Below are 18,595 nucleotides of genomic sequence, written 5' to 3'. Positions count from 1 at the left end.
CTCCTCATAAGCCAATCCTCTCAACCCCGGAATCAACCGAGTGAATCTCCTCTGCACACCCTCCAGTGCCAGTATATCCTTTCTCAAGTAAGGAGACCAAAACTGTACACAGTACTCCAGGTGTGGCCTCACCAACACCTTATATAGCTGCAACATAACCTCGCTGTTTTTAAACTCCATCCCTCTCGCAATGAAGGACAAAATTCCATTTGCCTTCTTAATTACCTGCTGCACCTGCAAACCAACTCCTTGAGATTCCTGCACAAGGACACCCAGGTCCCTCCGCACAGCAGCATGCTGCAATTCTTTACCATTTCAATAATAGTTCATTTTGGTGTTATTCCTACCAAAATGGATGACCTCACATTTACCAACATTGTACTCCATCTGCCAGACTCTCGCCCACTCACTTAGATTATCTATATCCCTTTGCAGACTTTCGGCATCCTCTGCAACACTTTGCTCTTCCACCCATCTTAGTGTCATCTGTGAATTTTGACACACTACACTTGGTTCCCAACTCCAAATCATCTATGTAAAATTGTAAACAATTGCAGTCCCAACACTGATCCCTGAGGCACACCACTAGTCACTGATCGCCAACCAGAAAAACACCCATTTACCGCCACTCTTTTCTTTCTGTTAGTTAACCAATCCCCTATCCATGCTAATACATTACCCGTAACACTGTGCACCTTTATCTTTGGTGCAGCACCTTGTCAAATGCCTTCTGGAAATCCAGATATACCACATCCACAGGTTCCCCATTGTCCACTACACATGTAATGTTCTCAAAGAATTCCACCAAATTAGTCAAACATGACCTGCGCTTCATGAACCCATGCTGCGTCTTACCAATGGGACAATTTATATCCAGATGTCTCGCTATTTCTTCCTTGATGATAGATTCAAGCATTTTCCCCACTACAGAAGTTAAGCTAACCAGCCTATAGTTACCTGCCTTTTGTCTACCTCCTTTTTTAAACAGTGGCGTCACATTTGCTGTTTTCCAATCTGCGGGAAGCACCCCAGAGTCCAGCGAATTTTGGTAAATTACCACGAGTGCATTTGCTATTTCTCCCGCCATCTCTTTTAGTTCCCTTATCTTTTGCACTGATGTGTGGGCTCCTCCACCATTGAGAATGGGAATATTTGTGGAGCCTCCTCTTCCACTGAATTGTTTAATTGTCCACCACCAGGGGCAAATACATGGCATATTGCAATAGTGTATGTTAGATGGGCTTTAGATTGGTTTCACTGGTCGGCACAACATCGAGGGCCGAAGGGCCTGTATTGTGCGGTAATGTTCTATGTTCTATATGCAGTAGAATCTGAATAAGTGTGAAGTTATCCACTTCAGATAGTGAAATAGAATGGAAGAATATTATTTAAAAATTGTGATAGATTGGGAAATATTGATGTACAAAGGGTGTCCAATTACATCAGCCACTAAAAGCAAACATGCAGGTACAGCAAGTATTCGGATGACATCACAGTGGCAGGGGCTGAAGGGTGGATCAGTAAATTTGCTGATGACACCAAGATTGGTGGAGTAGTGGATTAGTTGGAGGGCTGTTGTAGGCTGCAAAGAGACATAGATAGGATGCGAAGCTGGGCTGAAAAATGGCAAATGGAGTTTAACCCTGATAAATGTGAGGTGATTCATTTTGGTAGGACTAATTTAAATGTGGATTACAGGGTCAAAGGTAGGGTTCTGAAGACTGTGGAGGAACAGAGAGATCTTGGGGTCCATATCCACAAATCTCTAAAGGTTGCCACTCAAGTGGATAGAGCTGTGAAGAAGGCCTATGGTGTGTTAGCTTTTATTAACAGGGGGTTGGAGTTTAAGAGCCGTGGGGTTATGCTGCAACTGTACAGGACCTTGGTGAGACCACATTTAGAATATTGTGTGCAGTTCTGGTCACCTCACTATAAGAAGGATGTGGAAGCACTGGAAAGAGTGCAGAGGAGATTTACCAGGATGCTGCCTGGTTTGGAGGGGAGGTCGTATGAGGAAAGGTTGAGGGAGCTAGGGCTGTTCTCTCTGGAGCGGAGGAGGCTGAGGGGAGACTTAATAGAGGTTTATAAAATGATGAAGGGGATAGATAGAGTGAACGTTCAAAGACTATTTCCTCGGGTGGATGGAGCTATTACAAGGGGGCATAACTATAGGGTTCGTGGTGGGAGATATAGGAAGGATATCAGAGGTAGGTTCTTTACGCAGAGAGTGGTTGGGGTGTGGAATGGACTGCCTGCAGTGATAGTGGAGTCAGACACTTTAGGAACATTTAAGCGGTTATTGGATAGGCACATGGAGCACACCAGGATAGGGAGTGGGATAGCTTGATCTTGGTTTCTGATAAAGCTCGGCACAACATTGTGGGCCGAAGGGCCTGTTCTGTGCTGTACTGTTCTATGTTCTATGTTTTACCTGACTATGGAAATTACATGTTATCTTCTCTACTCCATTTGCATGCACAAGCCTTCGTTGCAAGAGGGCTTGATTACAGGAGCAAGGATAGCTGTGCAGGGCCTTAGTGAGACTACACCTGGAGTATTGTGGGCAGTTTTGGTCTCCTTAACTAAGTCACGATTACACATTGATTGGGTCAGTGTGAGATTGGGTCAACGAGATCTCTATTGACTGGAATTTAGTAGAAGGAGAGGAGAGCTCATTGAAACATATAAAATTCTGACCGGGCTGGACAGACTGAGTGCAAGGGTGTTGTTTCCTCTGGCTGGACGGGTCCAGAACAAGGAGCCACAGTTTCAGAATGCAGGGACTGAGATGAGGAGAAATTTCTTCACTGAAGAGGGTGGTGAACCTGTGGAATTCCCTCCCATTGAAAGCTGTGGAGGCAAAGTCAGTGAATGTATACGAGGAGGAAATAGATTTCTAGACTCGGTGTCAAGGAGTGTGGACAGAGCACTGGAGTATGGCATGCGGACAGAGGATCAGTCATGGTCAGATTTAAATGGCAGAGCAGGCTCAAAATGGCTGAACTGCCTAATCCTGCTCCAGTTTCTATGTTTCTCTTAAAAAATTGGAAGAGGAATTGAAAAGCGATTATACTCTAATCGACAAGTTAAAACATAGTTCACTATAATTAGCTGCGATTTAAGATATCACAAATGCCATTACAAAATTTAATACCTCATCTATTCATAAAAGAGAAATAAAATTGTCCACAGCACAATTTATAATCAATGCATTCTTCTCAGTATCAACGTATGAAAGTACTTCACATATTGCATAACACTCAGCCATGTCAAGTTACATCATCTTCTAAACAGGCAAAACAACCTCCACCACATCAATCCTCAGAACACTTTATTTTCATTGTGTATGGCATTAGAAACTTATAAAGCGGCTTTAAGCAAAAGCTAACATAGTTCAAATAAATTCTGCCAAAAAATCTTTCCCCCCCCCGCCCCCCCTACCGACAAAACCAGTATCCATTAACTGATTACCATAAAGAGAACAAACATTCACAAAAAGTTGGCATCAAACAAAACATCATGACACATGTATTGACTGTAATCACCAACTGTACTTGTTAACATACCGAAATCTCAGGGCTATGGGCCAAGTGCTGGCAGATAGGATTAGGTGAGAGTTCAGGTTTTTCCTGTTGGTGCGGACTCGATGGGCCGAAGGGCCTCTTCTATGCTGTGTGATTCTATGAGTGTTACCTAAACAAGATTAACCAGCTACTAAAATTACAAAGAATCAAACTGCCAAATGACTGATGTGGCCATGTTCTCATTGAGCATCGCAAAGTACAGATTCATATTTTAGCCCATCCTAGCACCACGTCTTATATTTTGTGTTTTTAGGCAATGTTGTAGTACAGAGCAAAGTAGGTGACACATTTTCACTCAAACAAGAATGTAAAATTCTGAGGGGAATGCAAAAATCATACAATGATCTCCACATGGAAAGAGGAATTTGGCCCATCGCATCTATTCTGGCTCTTTCAAAGAGCTATCCAATTAGCGCAACTGCACCCCCCTCCCCCCACTCTTTTCTGATAGCCCTGCAGGTACTTTCCTCAACAGTATTCTACCCAATTCCTTTTTGAAAAGTTACTATTGAATATACCACCACCATCCATTCAGGCAGTGCATTCCAGACATTTCACATCACAGCCCACTAACTTTTCTCCCCCCATCTTGTGCTTTGACAATTAGTTTAAACCTGTGCCTTTTGGTTGTTGATCCCTTCGTCCATTAAAAATTACTTCCCTTTATTTACTTGATCCAAATTTTTCATGACACTGAATGCCTTTATTAAATCTTCCCTTATGCTTCTCTGCTCCAAGGAGAATAATTTCAGCTTCACGGATCTCATAACTGAATCCCTTATCCTGACAAAATTCTAAATGAACCTTTACCATACTCTCTCACAGGTTTAGGGGTGTCCTTCTTAAAGTATGGTGCCTAGAATTAGCCACAATATTCTAACTGGTTCCTGACCAGTGATTAATAAAGTTTTTTTTAAAAATTCATTCATGGGATGTGGGCATCACTGACTAGGCTAACATTTATTGCCCTTCCCTAATTGCCAGGTGGTGAAAAGGTAGTGCCAGCTGCCTTCTTGAATTGCTGCAGTTCATCTGGTGTGGGTACACCCATAGCACTGTTAGGGAGGGAATTCCAGGATTTTGACCCAGCGACAGCAAAGGTATGCGGATAAATTTCCTAGTCAGGAAAGTGTGTGACTTGGAGGGGAACTTCCAGGTGATGCTGTCCCCGGGTATTTGCTGCCCATGTTCTTCTCAACCGTAATGGTCTTGGACTTGGAAGGTGCTGCTTAAAGGCCCCTGGTGAGTTCCTGCAAAGCATTTTGCAAATGCTACACACTGTCGTCACTTTTTGCTGGTAGTGGAAGGTGTGAATGTTTAAAGAAGGTGGAAAGGGTGCCAATGAAGTGGGCTGCTGTATCCTCGATGGTGTCGAGCTTCAAGTGTTGTTGGATCTTCACTCATCTAGGCAAATGAAGAGTAATCCATCACACTCCTGACCTGCGCCTTACAGATGGTGGGCAGGCTTTGGGGAGTCAGGTGGCGAGTTGTTCGCATTAAAAAACAAGTAGAAATGGTGGTAACCTGCACTCTACTCTTGCCTGGTGTAGAAACAGGAGGCCATCTATTCATAAAACTGTTCCAACATTAAAAAAACGAAGACCTTCTTTTCCAGTCGTTAGCGCACATGCTGCAGGAACAAAAATGCTTACTTGTGCTTGGCAAAGGGAGAACTTTGAAGGGCAGAGCCAGCAGTGCCATGTTTTCCTTGTTGGCGCAGAATGTTTCTTGGTGGTTTTGCCGAAGTATTTACATAAGCTAATTTTACTTGACGACCTGAAGATGGAATCATAGATCAAATCATTACATTTTTTGGCACGTTCTAACAACACACTAAATGTTTGTTGAGTCAAGAAAATTGATATCATTCTCTGCTGCAAGGCTAATGACATCATAGTGGCAGGTTTTACGTGACTATGGAAATTACATGTTACCTTCTCTACTCCATTTGCATGCACAAGTCAAAAATTGCTATCCAGTCAAATACAAATTTTCAAACCCAATTTACATTTATTTAGCCTCAGGTAACGTTGGTCATATGGGTCAAATAGATGCCCAGTAGGAGCCTTAACAAAATACACAGCATCAATAAAATAAAAGTCCCAAGTTACAGTTATGATACTGAAGAGTGTAAAGCCGCTGGTTCAGAAATCATACAAATATAGCAAGTATAAGCAGACCATATGCCCCTCACCTGAAGCCTGCTCTGTCAATCAATATGATTGTCGCTGATCTGTTGTCTGAACTCCACTTTCCCCAATCGCTCCTCATATCACTAGATTCCCCGAGACACTAGAAATCCATCCTCCTGAGAAGCCTTTAAGAATTTCAAAGATTCTCCTCATCTCAGCCCAAAATGTCTGACTCCTTAGCCTGAAACAACCTCCCCGCCCCTCCCCAGGTTAGTCAGGAGAAAAATAAGGTCTCAATGTCTACCAAACAACGTCTCAATATCTACTCCCTCACACCCCATCAGAATCTTGTATGTTTCAATGAGATCACATCTCAATCTTCTAAACTCAAGAGGCCATCTTACTACATATTGCCCATTCACATAAGCAGCCTTTTTCTGCAACCACTTTGTGTTTACCTCATAGCTTACAAAAATAGACAAGTGCGTCAGCAAACCTGGATACATAATTACTCCTCAGTCTCCAAGTCATGAATAGATTGTAAATAGCTGAGGCCCAGCAAAGATCTATGCAGCACTCCATTGGTCACAAACAGCCAACTTGAAAATGCTCCACAAATATGCATGTTCTATTTCCTGTGCATTAACCAATTCTCTAACCATATTTACCCCAATTCCAGAGGGTCCCTTATGTTCGGTATTAATCTTTTGCGTGGCACCTTATTGAATGACTTTGTCCTGGCTACTGGAATGAAGTGGTTTTAATAACACATCACTTCTCAAATTGGATTTGTTACAAGGTGATGTTTCAATTTTGATTGGGAACAAAAACTCAAAAGGCTGTAAAAATAAAAATCCCAAAATTGCCTATGCAGAAGGAAATTCTTTTATGTCCTGTTTTTATGGTTAAGACTAATGCTGTGGGCAGCTCCTCAGAGCTCCTGAAATTTGGCATGAGCTGTAAAAAGGAGAAGTCAATGATTGTTGCACAGCCTCCCTCAACCTCTCCCAATTTTCCTTACACCTTCAACAAAAGATTTATTACAATGTCATGTTTGAAATTCTTCAAGCAGTCACACTGAAACTCATTTTTGTCACCATACTAAATTTAACGCAATTTCAGTTCCAGTTAACATAATTATTTTGTAGATGTAGAACCCAATTTCAGAGTGTCGCTCTGTACCTTGACCTCCAACTTCAGATCTAATAGTATATTAACAACTTAAATTTGAACCTTGTGCTACACCATAATAGCTTGCCAATGCAAAATTTCACTGACCTTTGGGCTTATTAGCATGTGCAGAACTAATGCTTTGCGTCAGCATTTTCAGTTTCTGTTCTCTTTCGTCGTAAAGTCTCAGATACAACTCTCGCCACGATTCATACTCCTGAGGCTCCTCACTTTTGAAATCCTTTTTACAATGTTTCATCCAGAAATGATCAGTCTGTTCAATAAAACCCTATTTAAGGTAAGCAAAAGTGCCCAAGATCTTATTAAAAAGATGGGACAAGATATCGACACTCCAGTTTCGCACTTCAAGTATATTCATCATATAGACTCATCCTTCAAACTAAAATACTAAATACAGGATTGAAAGAATGGGTTTCCCAAAATATGCAGAATCATTGAATAGAATTCCTACAGTGCAGAAGGAGGCCATTCAGCCTATCGAGCCTGCACCGACAACAATCCCACCCAGGCCTATCTACATAACCCCACGTATTTTCCCTGCTGGTCCTCCTGACACTAAGGGGCAATTTTGCATGGCCAATCAACCTAACCCACACATCTTTGGAATGTGGAAACCAGAGCACCCAAAGGAAACCCACACAGACATGGAGAGACCATGCAAACTCTACACAGTCACTCGAGGCTGGAATTGAACTTGGGTCCCTGGTGCTGTGAGCTAGCAGTGCTAACTACCATACCACCTATAACATTGTGATGTCAGATTTACCAGATCATGGGTTTGAATTGTTCAGTTTCTCTTCCCAGTTTCAGCTGTGTGGCCAAGTTTTATTACTGATATTCAATAATACTCTTAACATAAAATTTTTAAGTCACATGTGATTTTCATCTATTTTGGGTCCAATTTAAGCTGTCACCACTGTTGTTTACTGTGTAATCTATTCTCGCTCCTTTGTCCCTGTGTACATACTCTTCACTCATTTGAAAACATCATAAAATGAAATATACTTTAATTCAATACAATCAAATAGTTATCTTTTCTGCCCCATCACCTTTGGAGAATGTTTTCTTGGGCAATTAACTCAATTACTGGTTAAAAATATTTCACAAGAGGTTTGTTCAGGTTTCAAAACAAAAATAAAACAAGAACCATCCCTTGTACCTAGTTAATCAGTTACATACTGTTTAACTTAAAAAAAATCTTGGTAATTCACCATGTTTAATAATGCATTAAATACCATGTTATCACTTGAACATTTTGTCCTTGCAAGTTGAAAGTACAAAAACAGAAAGGTAATTGAAATGAAGATGTGTTAAGTCTCTTTAAAGAACGAAACCAGAAAACTATGAATTAGCTCATCATTGGTGGTAGGAAAAGGTAATTGAAGCTTTACTCAAATGTATTCAAAATATCCAGGAACTCAAAACACATTAAAAAGTTGCTATGGATTTCCAAAAAGATCATGCTTGACCAATCTTATTGAATTCTTCAATCCTTCCATGGTTTCGGATTTATTATGCTGATTGCCAATATCCAAGTACAAGATTACCAAACATTTCCATCAACTTAACATTGGGAAGACCAAAGCTATGGTCTTCCACAAACTCAGTTCCCTCGTCACTGTCTTTTTCCTTCTCCCTGGCAACCTTTAAAGGCTGAATCAGACCATTTGAAATCTCGGAGTCCTCCTTGACCTTGAGATAGAATCCCTATAGTGCTGGGGGTGGCTATTTGGCCCAGAGTCTCCACTGATCACAATCCCACCCCTCACTTATTTATCCTGCTGGTTCCCCTGACACTAAGGGGCAATTTAGCATGGCCAGTTAACCTAACCCGCACATCTTTGGAATGTGGGAAGAAACCTGTGCACCCGGAGGAAACCCATGCAGACAAGGAGAATGTGCAAACTCCACACAGACAGTGACCCAAGGCCGGAATTGAACTCGGGCCCCTGGCAATGAGGCAGCAGTACTAACCACTGTGCCACCGGGGATAGGCTTCCAACCACATATCTGCTCCATTATAAAAATTGCTCACCTCCAATTTAATAACATCGCTCATTTCTGATCTTATCTCACCCAACTGCTATTGGAACCTGCATCCTTGGTTTTGATATCTCTGGTCTTGACTATGCCTGGCCGGCCTCCCATTTTCTACCCTCCATGAACTCGAGTTCTTGAAAAGTCTTGAAAAACACTGCTTATACCCTGACTTGCACCAAATTCCATTCACCCATCCACCATGCTCACTAACACAAGTCAGTTAGCTCTCAGTTTAGCAACACCCGAATTTTAAAATTCTCAATCCTATTTACAAATTGCTCCTAATTTTAGGAGAACCCTCCAGTGCTAAACCCTCCAAGAACTCTGTCTTCCTCCAATTCTCAACTCTCGCAAATACAGACATAATAACATCGATATCTTCAGTTGTCTGGTCCATAAGTTCTGAAATTCCCTCCCTTGAAGGAGGACAGAGAGGCAGAGGCGGTAAAATGCTCCTTAATGCTTATTTAAGCCATTGTTGGTTACCTAATATCTCTTGATTTGGTGTTAAATGTCAGGACATTTTATTACATTAGAAGGGATAAAGGCAGGCTGTTTGTTATAAGAACATAAGAAATAGGAGCAGGAGTAGGCCATCTAGCCCCTTGAGGTTGCCCCGCCATTCAATAAGATCATGGCTGATCTGAAGTGCATCAGTTCCACTTACCCGCCTCATCCCCATAATCCCCAATTCCCTTACCAATCAGGAATCCATCTATCCGTGATTTAAACATATTCAACGAGGTAGCCTCCACCACTTCAGTGGGCAGAGAATGCCAGAGATTCACCACCCTTTGAGAGAAGAAGTTCCTCCTCAACTCTGTCCTAAACTGACCCCCCTTTAGTTTGAGGCTGTGCCCTCTAGTTCTAGCTTCCTTTCTAAGTGGAAAGAATCTCTCCACCTCTACCCTATCCAGCCCCTTCATTATCTTATAGGTCTCTATAAGATCCCCCCTCAGCCTTCTGAATTCCAACGAATACAAACCCAATCTGCTCAGTCTCTCCTCATAATCAACACCCCTCATCTCTGGTATCAACCTGGTGAACCTTCTCTGCACTCCCTCCAAGGCCAATATATCCTTCCGCAAATAAGGGGACCAATACTGCACACAATATTCCAGCTGCGGCCTCACCAATGCCCTGTACAGATGCAGCAAGACATCTCTGCTTTTATATTCTATCCCCCTTGCGATATAGGCCAACATTCCATTTGCCTTCTTGATCACCTGTTGCACCTGCAGACTGGGTTTTTGCATTGAAGTAGTAACAGAAAGAATGGCCTGGGTAATGTTGTGAAGTTGAGTTTTTAAAGAATGTTTGTAAAGAATTGTAAAAATGCTAGAGGGAAAGAAAATAGTGCATGGTCCCTTTAAAAACTAGCTTTGAGTTCCGTGCTTGGATGCAGAGTGCACAGAGACTCTAAGTTGCAACATTTGTTTCAAGAACCAAGCATCAGGGTTGCCTTGGTAGCAAGCTTTTGCATTTTTGGTAGCCTATCAGTTTAAAAAAGACAATCAGCTATTAAGAGCCTATCAGATTTGAATTTGCCGTTGTTGACAATCATAGAAATCATAGAAACCCTACAGTACAGAAAGAGGCCATTCGGCCAATCGAGTCTGCACCGACCACAATCCCACCCAGGCCCTATCCCCATATCCCTACATATTTACCCACTAATCCCTCCCACTAATCTCAGACCAATTGTGGTGTAAGAAAATTGTGAGGTCATCGCAAGTATATAGGCCAGAGCAACAGCAAATTCATTTGGTATGCTTGGTTTCATTGGTCAGAACAATGAATACAAGAGTTGGGATGTCTTGTTGAAGTTGTACAAGACATTAGTAAGGCCAGACTTGAAATACTGTGTACAGTTCTGGTCACCCTATTACAGAAAGGATATTATTAAACTAGAAAGACTGCAGACAAGATTTATTAGGATGCTACCAGGACTTGATGTTTGAGTTAGGAGAGGCTGGGACTTTTTTGCCTGGAGCGTAGGAGGCTCAGTGGTGAGCTTCCTCCTAGAGGTCTATTTCTATCTTTTCTATGCCCCTCATTATTTTAGTCAACATCTTTTCCCAAAAGGTAGGGGAGTCTAAAATTAGAGGGCATAGGTTTAAGGTGAGGGGGGAGAGATACAAAAGGGTCCAGAGGGGCAGTTTTTTCACACAGAGGGTGGTGAGTGTCTGGAATAAGCAGCCAGAGGCAGTCATAGAGGTGGCTACAATTTTGTCTTTTAAAAAGCATTCAGACAGTTACATGGATGAGATGAGTATAGAGGGATATGGGCCAAATGCAGGCAATTGGGACTACCTTAGTGGTAGAAACTAGGCGGATTGGACATGTTGGGCAGAAGGGCCTGTTTCCATGCTGTAAACGTCTATGACTCCATCTCAGGGCAACATCTCGAGAGCCAAATAGCAAAATACAGATAGCACAAGTTTCTACAAATATATAAAATGAAAAAAGTGGCTAAAGTAAACATTGGTCCTTTAGAGGATGAGAAGCAATAACTGGAAATGAGAAAATGGCTGAGGCATTGAACAGGTATTTTGTGTAGGTCTTCACAGTGGAAGACACAAATAACATGCCAAAAATTGATGACAGGAAGGCTATGGCAGGTGAGAACCTAGAAACTATCATGAAAGAGGTAGTGTTGGGCAAGTTAATGGGGCTAAAGGTAGACAAGTCTCCTGCTCCTGATGGAATGCATTCCAGGGTACTAAAAGAGATGGCGGGAGAAATAGCAAATGCACTCGTGGTAATTTACCAAAATTCGCTGGACTCTGGGGTGCTTCCCGCAGATTGGAAAACAGCAAATGTGACACCACTGTTTAAAAAAGGAGGTAGACAAAAGGCAGGTAACTATAGGCCGGTTAGCTTAACTTCTGTAGTGGGGAAAATGCTTGAATCTATCATCAAGGAAGAAATAGCGAGACATCTGGATATAAATTGTCCCATTGGTAAGACGCAGCATGGGTTCATGAAGGGCTGGTCATGTTTGACTAATTTGGTGGAATTCTTTGAGAATATCACATGTGCAGTGGACAATGGGGAACCTGTGGATGTGGTGTATCTGGATTTCCAGAAGGATTTGACAAGGTGCCGTACCAAAGACTGCTACATAAGATAAAGGTGCACAGTGTTATGGGTAATGTATTAGCATGGATAGAGGATTGGTTAACTAACAGAAAGCAAAGAGTGGGGGTAAATGGGTGTTTTTCTGGTTGGCGATCAGTGACTAGTGGTGTGCCTCAGGGATCAGTGTTGGGACCGCAATTGTTTACAATTTACATAGATGATTTGGAGACCAAGTATAGTGTGTCAAAATTCACAGATGACACTAAGATGGGTAAACACAGTAAGAAGTTTAACAACACCAGGTTAAAGTCCAACAGGTTTATTTGGTAGCAAAAGCCACACAAGCTTTCGAGGCTCTGAGCCCCTTCTTCAGGTGAGCCCCTTCTTCACTCACCTGAAGAAGGGGCTCAGAGCCTCGAAAGCTTGTGTGGCTTTTGCTACCAAATAAACCTGTTGGACTTTAACCTGGTGTTGTTAAACTTCTTACTGTGTTTACCCCAGTCCAACGCCGGCATCTCCACATCATGACTAAGATGGGTGGCAGAGCAAAGCGTGCAGAAGACGCAGAAAGTCTGCAAAGGGATATAGATAGTCTAAGTGAGTGAGCGAGGATCTGGCAGATGGAGTACAAGGTGAGGTCATCCACTTTTGGTAGGAACAACAGCAAAATGGACTATTATTTAAATGGTTAAAAAAATTGCAGCATGCTGTTGTGCAGAAGGACCTGGGTGTCCTTGTGCAGGAATCTCAAGAAGTTGGTTTGCAGGTGCAGCAGGTAATTAAGAAGGCAAATGGAATTTTGTCCTTTATTGCTAGAGGAATGGAGTTTAAAAATAACGAGATTATGTTGCAGCTGTATAAGATGCTGGTGAGGCCACACCTGGAGTACTGTGTACAGTTTTGGTCTCCTTACTTGAGAAAGGATATACTGGCACTGGAGGGGGTGCAGAGGAGATTCACTCGGTTGATTCTGGAGTTGAGAGGGTTGGCTTATGAGGAGAGACTGAGTAGACGGGGGCTGTACTCATTGGAATTCAGAAGAATGAGGGGAGATCTTATAGAAACATGTAAGATTATGAAGGGAATAGATAAGATAGAAGGAGGGAAGTTGTTTCCACTGGCAGGTGAAACTAGAACTGGGGGGCATGGCCTCAAAATAAGGGGAAGCAGATTTTGGGCCGAGTTAAGGAGAAATGTCTTCACACAAAGGGTTGTGAATCTGTGGAATTCCCTACCCAGTGAAGCAGTTGAGGCTATCTCAGTGAATGTTTTAAGGCAAGGATAGATACATTTTTGAACAGAAAGGAATTAAGGATTATGGTGAGCAGGCGGGTAAATGGAGCTGAATCCACAAAAAGATCAGCTATGATCTTATTGAATGGCAGAGCAGGCTCAAGGGGCCAGATGGCCTACTCCTGCTCCTATTTCTTATGTTCTTATGTTCTACACCAGGGCCAGATCAATTGAAGCAGTTAAAGGCAGTTAGATTTTCACAGTAACTTCATTGCAGTATGAATGTAAGCCTACTTATGACTAATAAATAAACTTTAAAGCAAAGGCTATCGGGAATATGCAACTCAAAACACAAACAGATCAGCCATGATTGTACTGATTGGCACAGCAGGATCAAGGGGCCAAATGGTCTACTTCTGCTCCTATTTCATATGTTCTTCTCATGCAGTATAAATTTCTGTATACCAATACCAAGCTATTGGTATTTTTGTGAATCTGTCCTGATGAGTGCAAGATGTAAATCTTTGACAGCATATCTTACTTTCCAGTAATGTTTGGACTTGCAACAAGTCTTTGAAAAGGGGTTGTAGGCAATACCACACACTGGCAAAAAGGTGGGAAGCGGTGTTTCACAGGGATCAACACTACAACCTCTGGTGTTCACAAGACACAAAATGATTGGATGGAATGTATGTGATCAGAAGATCATCTTGGGCTCAAAACGGGTTTGGGAATTGAATGTATATTTTCAGAACTTGTGATCAACAGTATGGTGGATGTAGGTTACAGAATGTGACAACATACAATACATCAAAAAACTTGTAGAACAAGCATGCAATTTGCAGAAGAGAGAAGGCCAATGCGTGATCCAATAGAGATCTTTAAAATTATGAATGGGTACAACATAGTAAACGCAGGAAAAGAAACATTTCCACTGGTCATAAGTAGAAGTTAGTCACGAATAATTCAAAGAATTCAGAAGAAACCATTTTACCCAAGAGTGGCAAGAACATAGAATGCACTACCACAGCAAGTAGTTGATGTGAAAAGCATTGTTGCATTCAAGGGGACTTGAGCCAAGCATGACGAAGGAAGGAATATACTAAATTATAATAAGTTTAAATGAAGAAACTTGTGTGAATGCTAGAAAAAACCAATTGGGCTGGAAATGTGTTTCCCAGCAGTTGACTTAGAATTCTATGCTAGATTAGAGCTAATATAAAGCAAACCATATCTAGCAGGTAAGAAGCCCTTTGGTAAATATTGTAAAAATGCAGATGCCAATATCTTTTGAAATGCAACTCATCATTGAACGTAGATTTTGTAACCACTTAATCATCAGCTTGGTCAATATTTGGATAGCAAATACACCCATGTCAGATTCCTATTTATTGACGACAGCTCAACCTTCAACACCATTATTCTCATGAAACTCATCGCCAAACTCCCTGGCCAAGGGCTCGGCTCCTCTCTGTGACTGGATCCTAGACTTCCTAACCCACAGTAAAGAAAGGCAACAGTATCCCCTCCATGATTATCCTCAACACCGCTGCCTCACAAGGCTGTGCTCAGCCCCTTACTATACTCCTTATGCACCTATGACTGTGTGGCCAAATTCCCCTGGATTTTCAAGTCTGCTGATGACACCACTGTAGTGGGCCAGATCTCAAACAATGACGAGGCAGAGTACAAGAAAGAGATAGAGAATCTGGTGAATTGGTGTGATGACAATAATCTCTCCCTCAACATCAGTAAAACGAAGGAAATAGTCATTAACTTCAGGAAACGTAGGAGAGAACATGACCAATGTCTACATCAATGGAGATGAAGTGGAAATGGTCGACAGCTTCAAGTTTCTAGGTGTCCAGATCACTAATAACCTGTCTTGGTCCCTCCATGCTGGCGTTTATAGTTAAGAAAGCCCACGAACACCTCTAATTTCTCAGAATGCTAAGAAAATTTGGTATGTCCACTACAACTCTTACCAACTTCTACAGATGCACCATAGGAAGCATCCTTTCTGGTTGTATCACAGCTTGGTATGGCTCCTGCCTTGATCAAGATTGCAAGAAACTACAAAGGGTCATGAACAAAGCCCGGTCCATCACACAAACTAGTATCTCATCCATTGACTTCTATACTCCCTGCTGCTTCAGCAAAGGACCCCACGCATCCCGGACATACTCTCTTCCACCTTTTTCCATTGGGAAAAAGATACAAAAGTCTGCGGCCATGTACCAATTGACTCAAGAACAGCTTCCCTGCTGCCATCAGACTTTTGAATGGACCTACCTCATATTAAGTAGGTATGACTAACACTACATTCTGCACTCACTCCTTTCCTTCTCCATGTAAGGTATGCTTTGTCTGTACAACACACAAGAAACAATACTTTTCACTGTATACATGTGACAATAATAAATCAAACAAACTGTCACTGAAGGTGGGATAGGCAACAAAACAAGTTTTACTTTCCTGCAGCATCCTGCCCAACAACGGAGCTGAATACAAAGTAGAGATCGAGTTGCAGCTACCAGAACAGTCAAAGTAATGACATTACAAAAAATCAAGTGACTAGAGGTACCTCATGAGCATTTGAGCACACAATCATCCAACTTCAGATGCACCGACATGTGTGTATTTCTTTAAGTAAACTCTGTTAAATTATGGTCCCCACTGCTATTTTAAACACTAAAACTACACTTTTGCAAAACACTGCCTCTGCACTATGTTGCTCATTCTGCAGCTTTTCCAGTTAGTTATTAAGAACATACATGTAAAAGTTTCATCTAATACGCAATGAAAACAATGCCATTGCATATCAAGGATAGGTTGAGCAGATAAAGGCCAAGCATGTGCATGCAAATATAAAATCTAAAAATAATCCAAAAAGGTAGAAAGCATTTAAAAAATATCAACATAAACTTCAAGTTTTATTAAAAGCTTCTGAAATAAGTAGAAGAAGAACCATTCACCAAGATGTGGTCATTATTCAAACATAGATTTAATTTTAGAAAAAATGGTTACCTCATCCAGAACAAAGAAAAAAGAAAATTACAGCACAGGAACAGGCCCTTGGGCCCTCCAAGCCTGCACTGACCATGCTGCCCGACTTAACTAAAACCCCCTACCCTTCCGGGGACCACATCCCTCTATTCCCATCCTATTCATGTTTTTGTCAAGACGCCCCTTAAAAGTCACTACTGTATCCCTTCCACTACCTCCCCCGGCAACGAGTTCCAGGCACCCACTACTCTGTGTAAAAAATCTGCCTCGTACATCTTGTTTAAACCTTGCCCCTCGCACCTTAAACCTGTGCCCCCTAGTAATTGACTCTTCCACCCCGAGAGAAAGCTTCTGACTATCCACTCTGCCCATGCCTCTCAATCTTGTAGACTTCTATCAGGTCGCCCCTCAACCTCCGTCGTTCCAGTGAGAACAAACCAAGTTTCTCCAACCTCTCCTCATAGCTAATGCCCTCCATACCAGGCAACATCCTGGTAAATCTTTTCTGTACCCTCTCCAAAGCCTCCACATCTTTCTGGTAGTGTGGCGACCAGAATTGAACACTATATTTCAAGTGCGACCTAACTAAGGTCCTATAAAGCGGCAACATGACTTGCCAATTTTTGAACTCAATGCCCCGGCCAATGAAGGCAAGCATGCCGTATGCCTTCTTGACTATCTTCTCCACCTGCATTGCCACTTTCAGTGACCTGTGTACCTGTACACCCAGATCCCTTTGCCTATCAATACTCTTAAGGGTTCTGCCATTTACTGTATATTTCCTATCTGTATTAGACCTTCCAAAATGCATTACCTCACATTTGTCTGGATTAAACTCCATCTGCCATCTCTCCGCCCAAGTCTCCAACTGATCTAAATCCTGCTGTATCCTCTGATGGTCCTCATCGCTTTCCGCAAATCCACCAACCTTTGTGTTGTCCGCAAACTTATTAATCAATCCAGTTACATTTTCCTCCAAATCATTTATATATATTACAAACAGCAAAGGTCCCAGCACTGATCCTTGAGGAATACCACTTGTCACAGCCCTCCATTCAGAAACGCATCCTTCCACTGCTACCCTCTGTCTTCTTTGACAGAGCCAGTTTTGTATCCACCTTGCCAGCTCACCTCTGATCCCGTGTGACTTCACCTTCTGCACCAGTCTGCCATGAGGGAGCTTGTCAAAGGCCTTACTGAAGTCCATGTAGACAACATCCACTGCCCTATCCTCAATCATCTTTGTCACTTCCTCGAAAAACACAGTCAAGTTCGTGAGACATGACGACCTCTTCACAAAACCATGTTGCCTCTCACTAATACGTCCATTTATTTCCAAGTGGGAATAAATAATGTCTTGAAGAATCTTCTCCAATAATTTCCCTAACACTGATGTAAGGCTCACCGGCCTGTAATTACCTGGATTATTCTTGCTACCCTTCTTAAACAAAGGAACAACATTGGCTATTCTCCAATCCTCTGGGACCTCCCCTGTACAGTAAGAAGTCTCACAACACCAGATTAAAGTCCAACAGGTTTATTTGGCAGCACTAACTTTTGGAGCCTCAAGCTCCTTCTTCAGGTAAGTGGGAGTTCTGTTCACAAACAGGGCATATAAAGACAAAAACTCAATTTACAAGATAATGGGTGGAATGCGAGTCTTTACAGGTAATCAAGTCTTAAAGGTACAGACAATGTGAGTGGATGGAGCATTAAGCACAGGTTAAAGAGATGTGTATTGTCTCCAGACAGGACAGTTAGTGAGATTTTGCAAGCCCAGGCAAGTCGTGGGGGTTACAGATAGTGTGACATGAACACAAGATCCTGGTTGAGGTCGTCCTCATGTGTGCGGAACTTGGCTATCAGTTTCTGCTCAGCGATTCTGCGTTGTCGTGTTCCAACCATTATCTTGTAAATTGAGTTTGTGTCAAAGAACAAAGAACAAAGTCACATGTGTCTTTATATGCCCTGTTTCTGAACACAAGTCCTCACTCACTTGAAGAAGGAGCTTGAGGCTCCGAAAGCTAGTGCTGCCAAATAAACCCGTTGGACTTTAACCTGGTGTTGAGCGACTTCTTACTGTGCTTACCCCAGTCCAATGCCGGCATCTCCACATCATACCTCCCCTGTAGCCAGTGAGGATACAAAGATTTCTCTCAAGGCCCCAGCAATTTCCTCCTTTGCCTCTCTCAGTATTCTTGGGTATATCCCATCAGGCTCTTGGGACTTATCTACCTTAATGTTTCTCAAGAACCCCAATACCTCCTCCTTTTTGATCTCAACATGACCCAAACTATCTACACATCCTTTTCCAGACTCATCATCCAG

General features: G+C 42.2%; 1 protein-coding gene across 1 annotated transcript in view; it reads right to left on the bottom strand.

Annotated features, from left to right (window-relative positions):
- The window catches only part of eloal (elongin A, like), a 65,069-nt gene that overhangs the window by 9,655 nt on the left and 36,819 nt on the right, over positions 1 to 18,595 (bottom strand). The window contains 2 exon segments of the mRNA XM_078213589.1: positions 5,237 to 5,360; positions 6,995 to 7,175. Of these exon segments, the coding sequence (XP_078069715.1) occupies positions 5,237 to 5,360; positions 6,995 to 7,175 (305 nt within the window).

The sequence above is a fragment of the Mustelus asterias genome, chromosome 5 (genome assembly GCF_964213995.1).
Source record: "Mustelus asterias chromosome 5, sMusAst1.hap1.1, whole genome shotgun sequence".
NCBI lineage: Eukaryota > Metazoa > Chordata > Chondrichthyes > Carcharhiniformes > Triakidae > Mustelus > Mustelus asterias.
The sequence above is the reverse complement of the archived record's forward strand: the minus strand, read 5'-3'. Positions and strand labels throughout refer to the sequence as shown.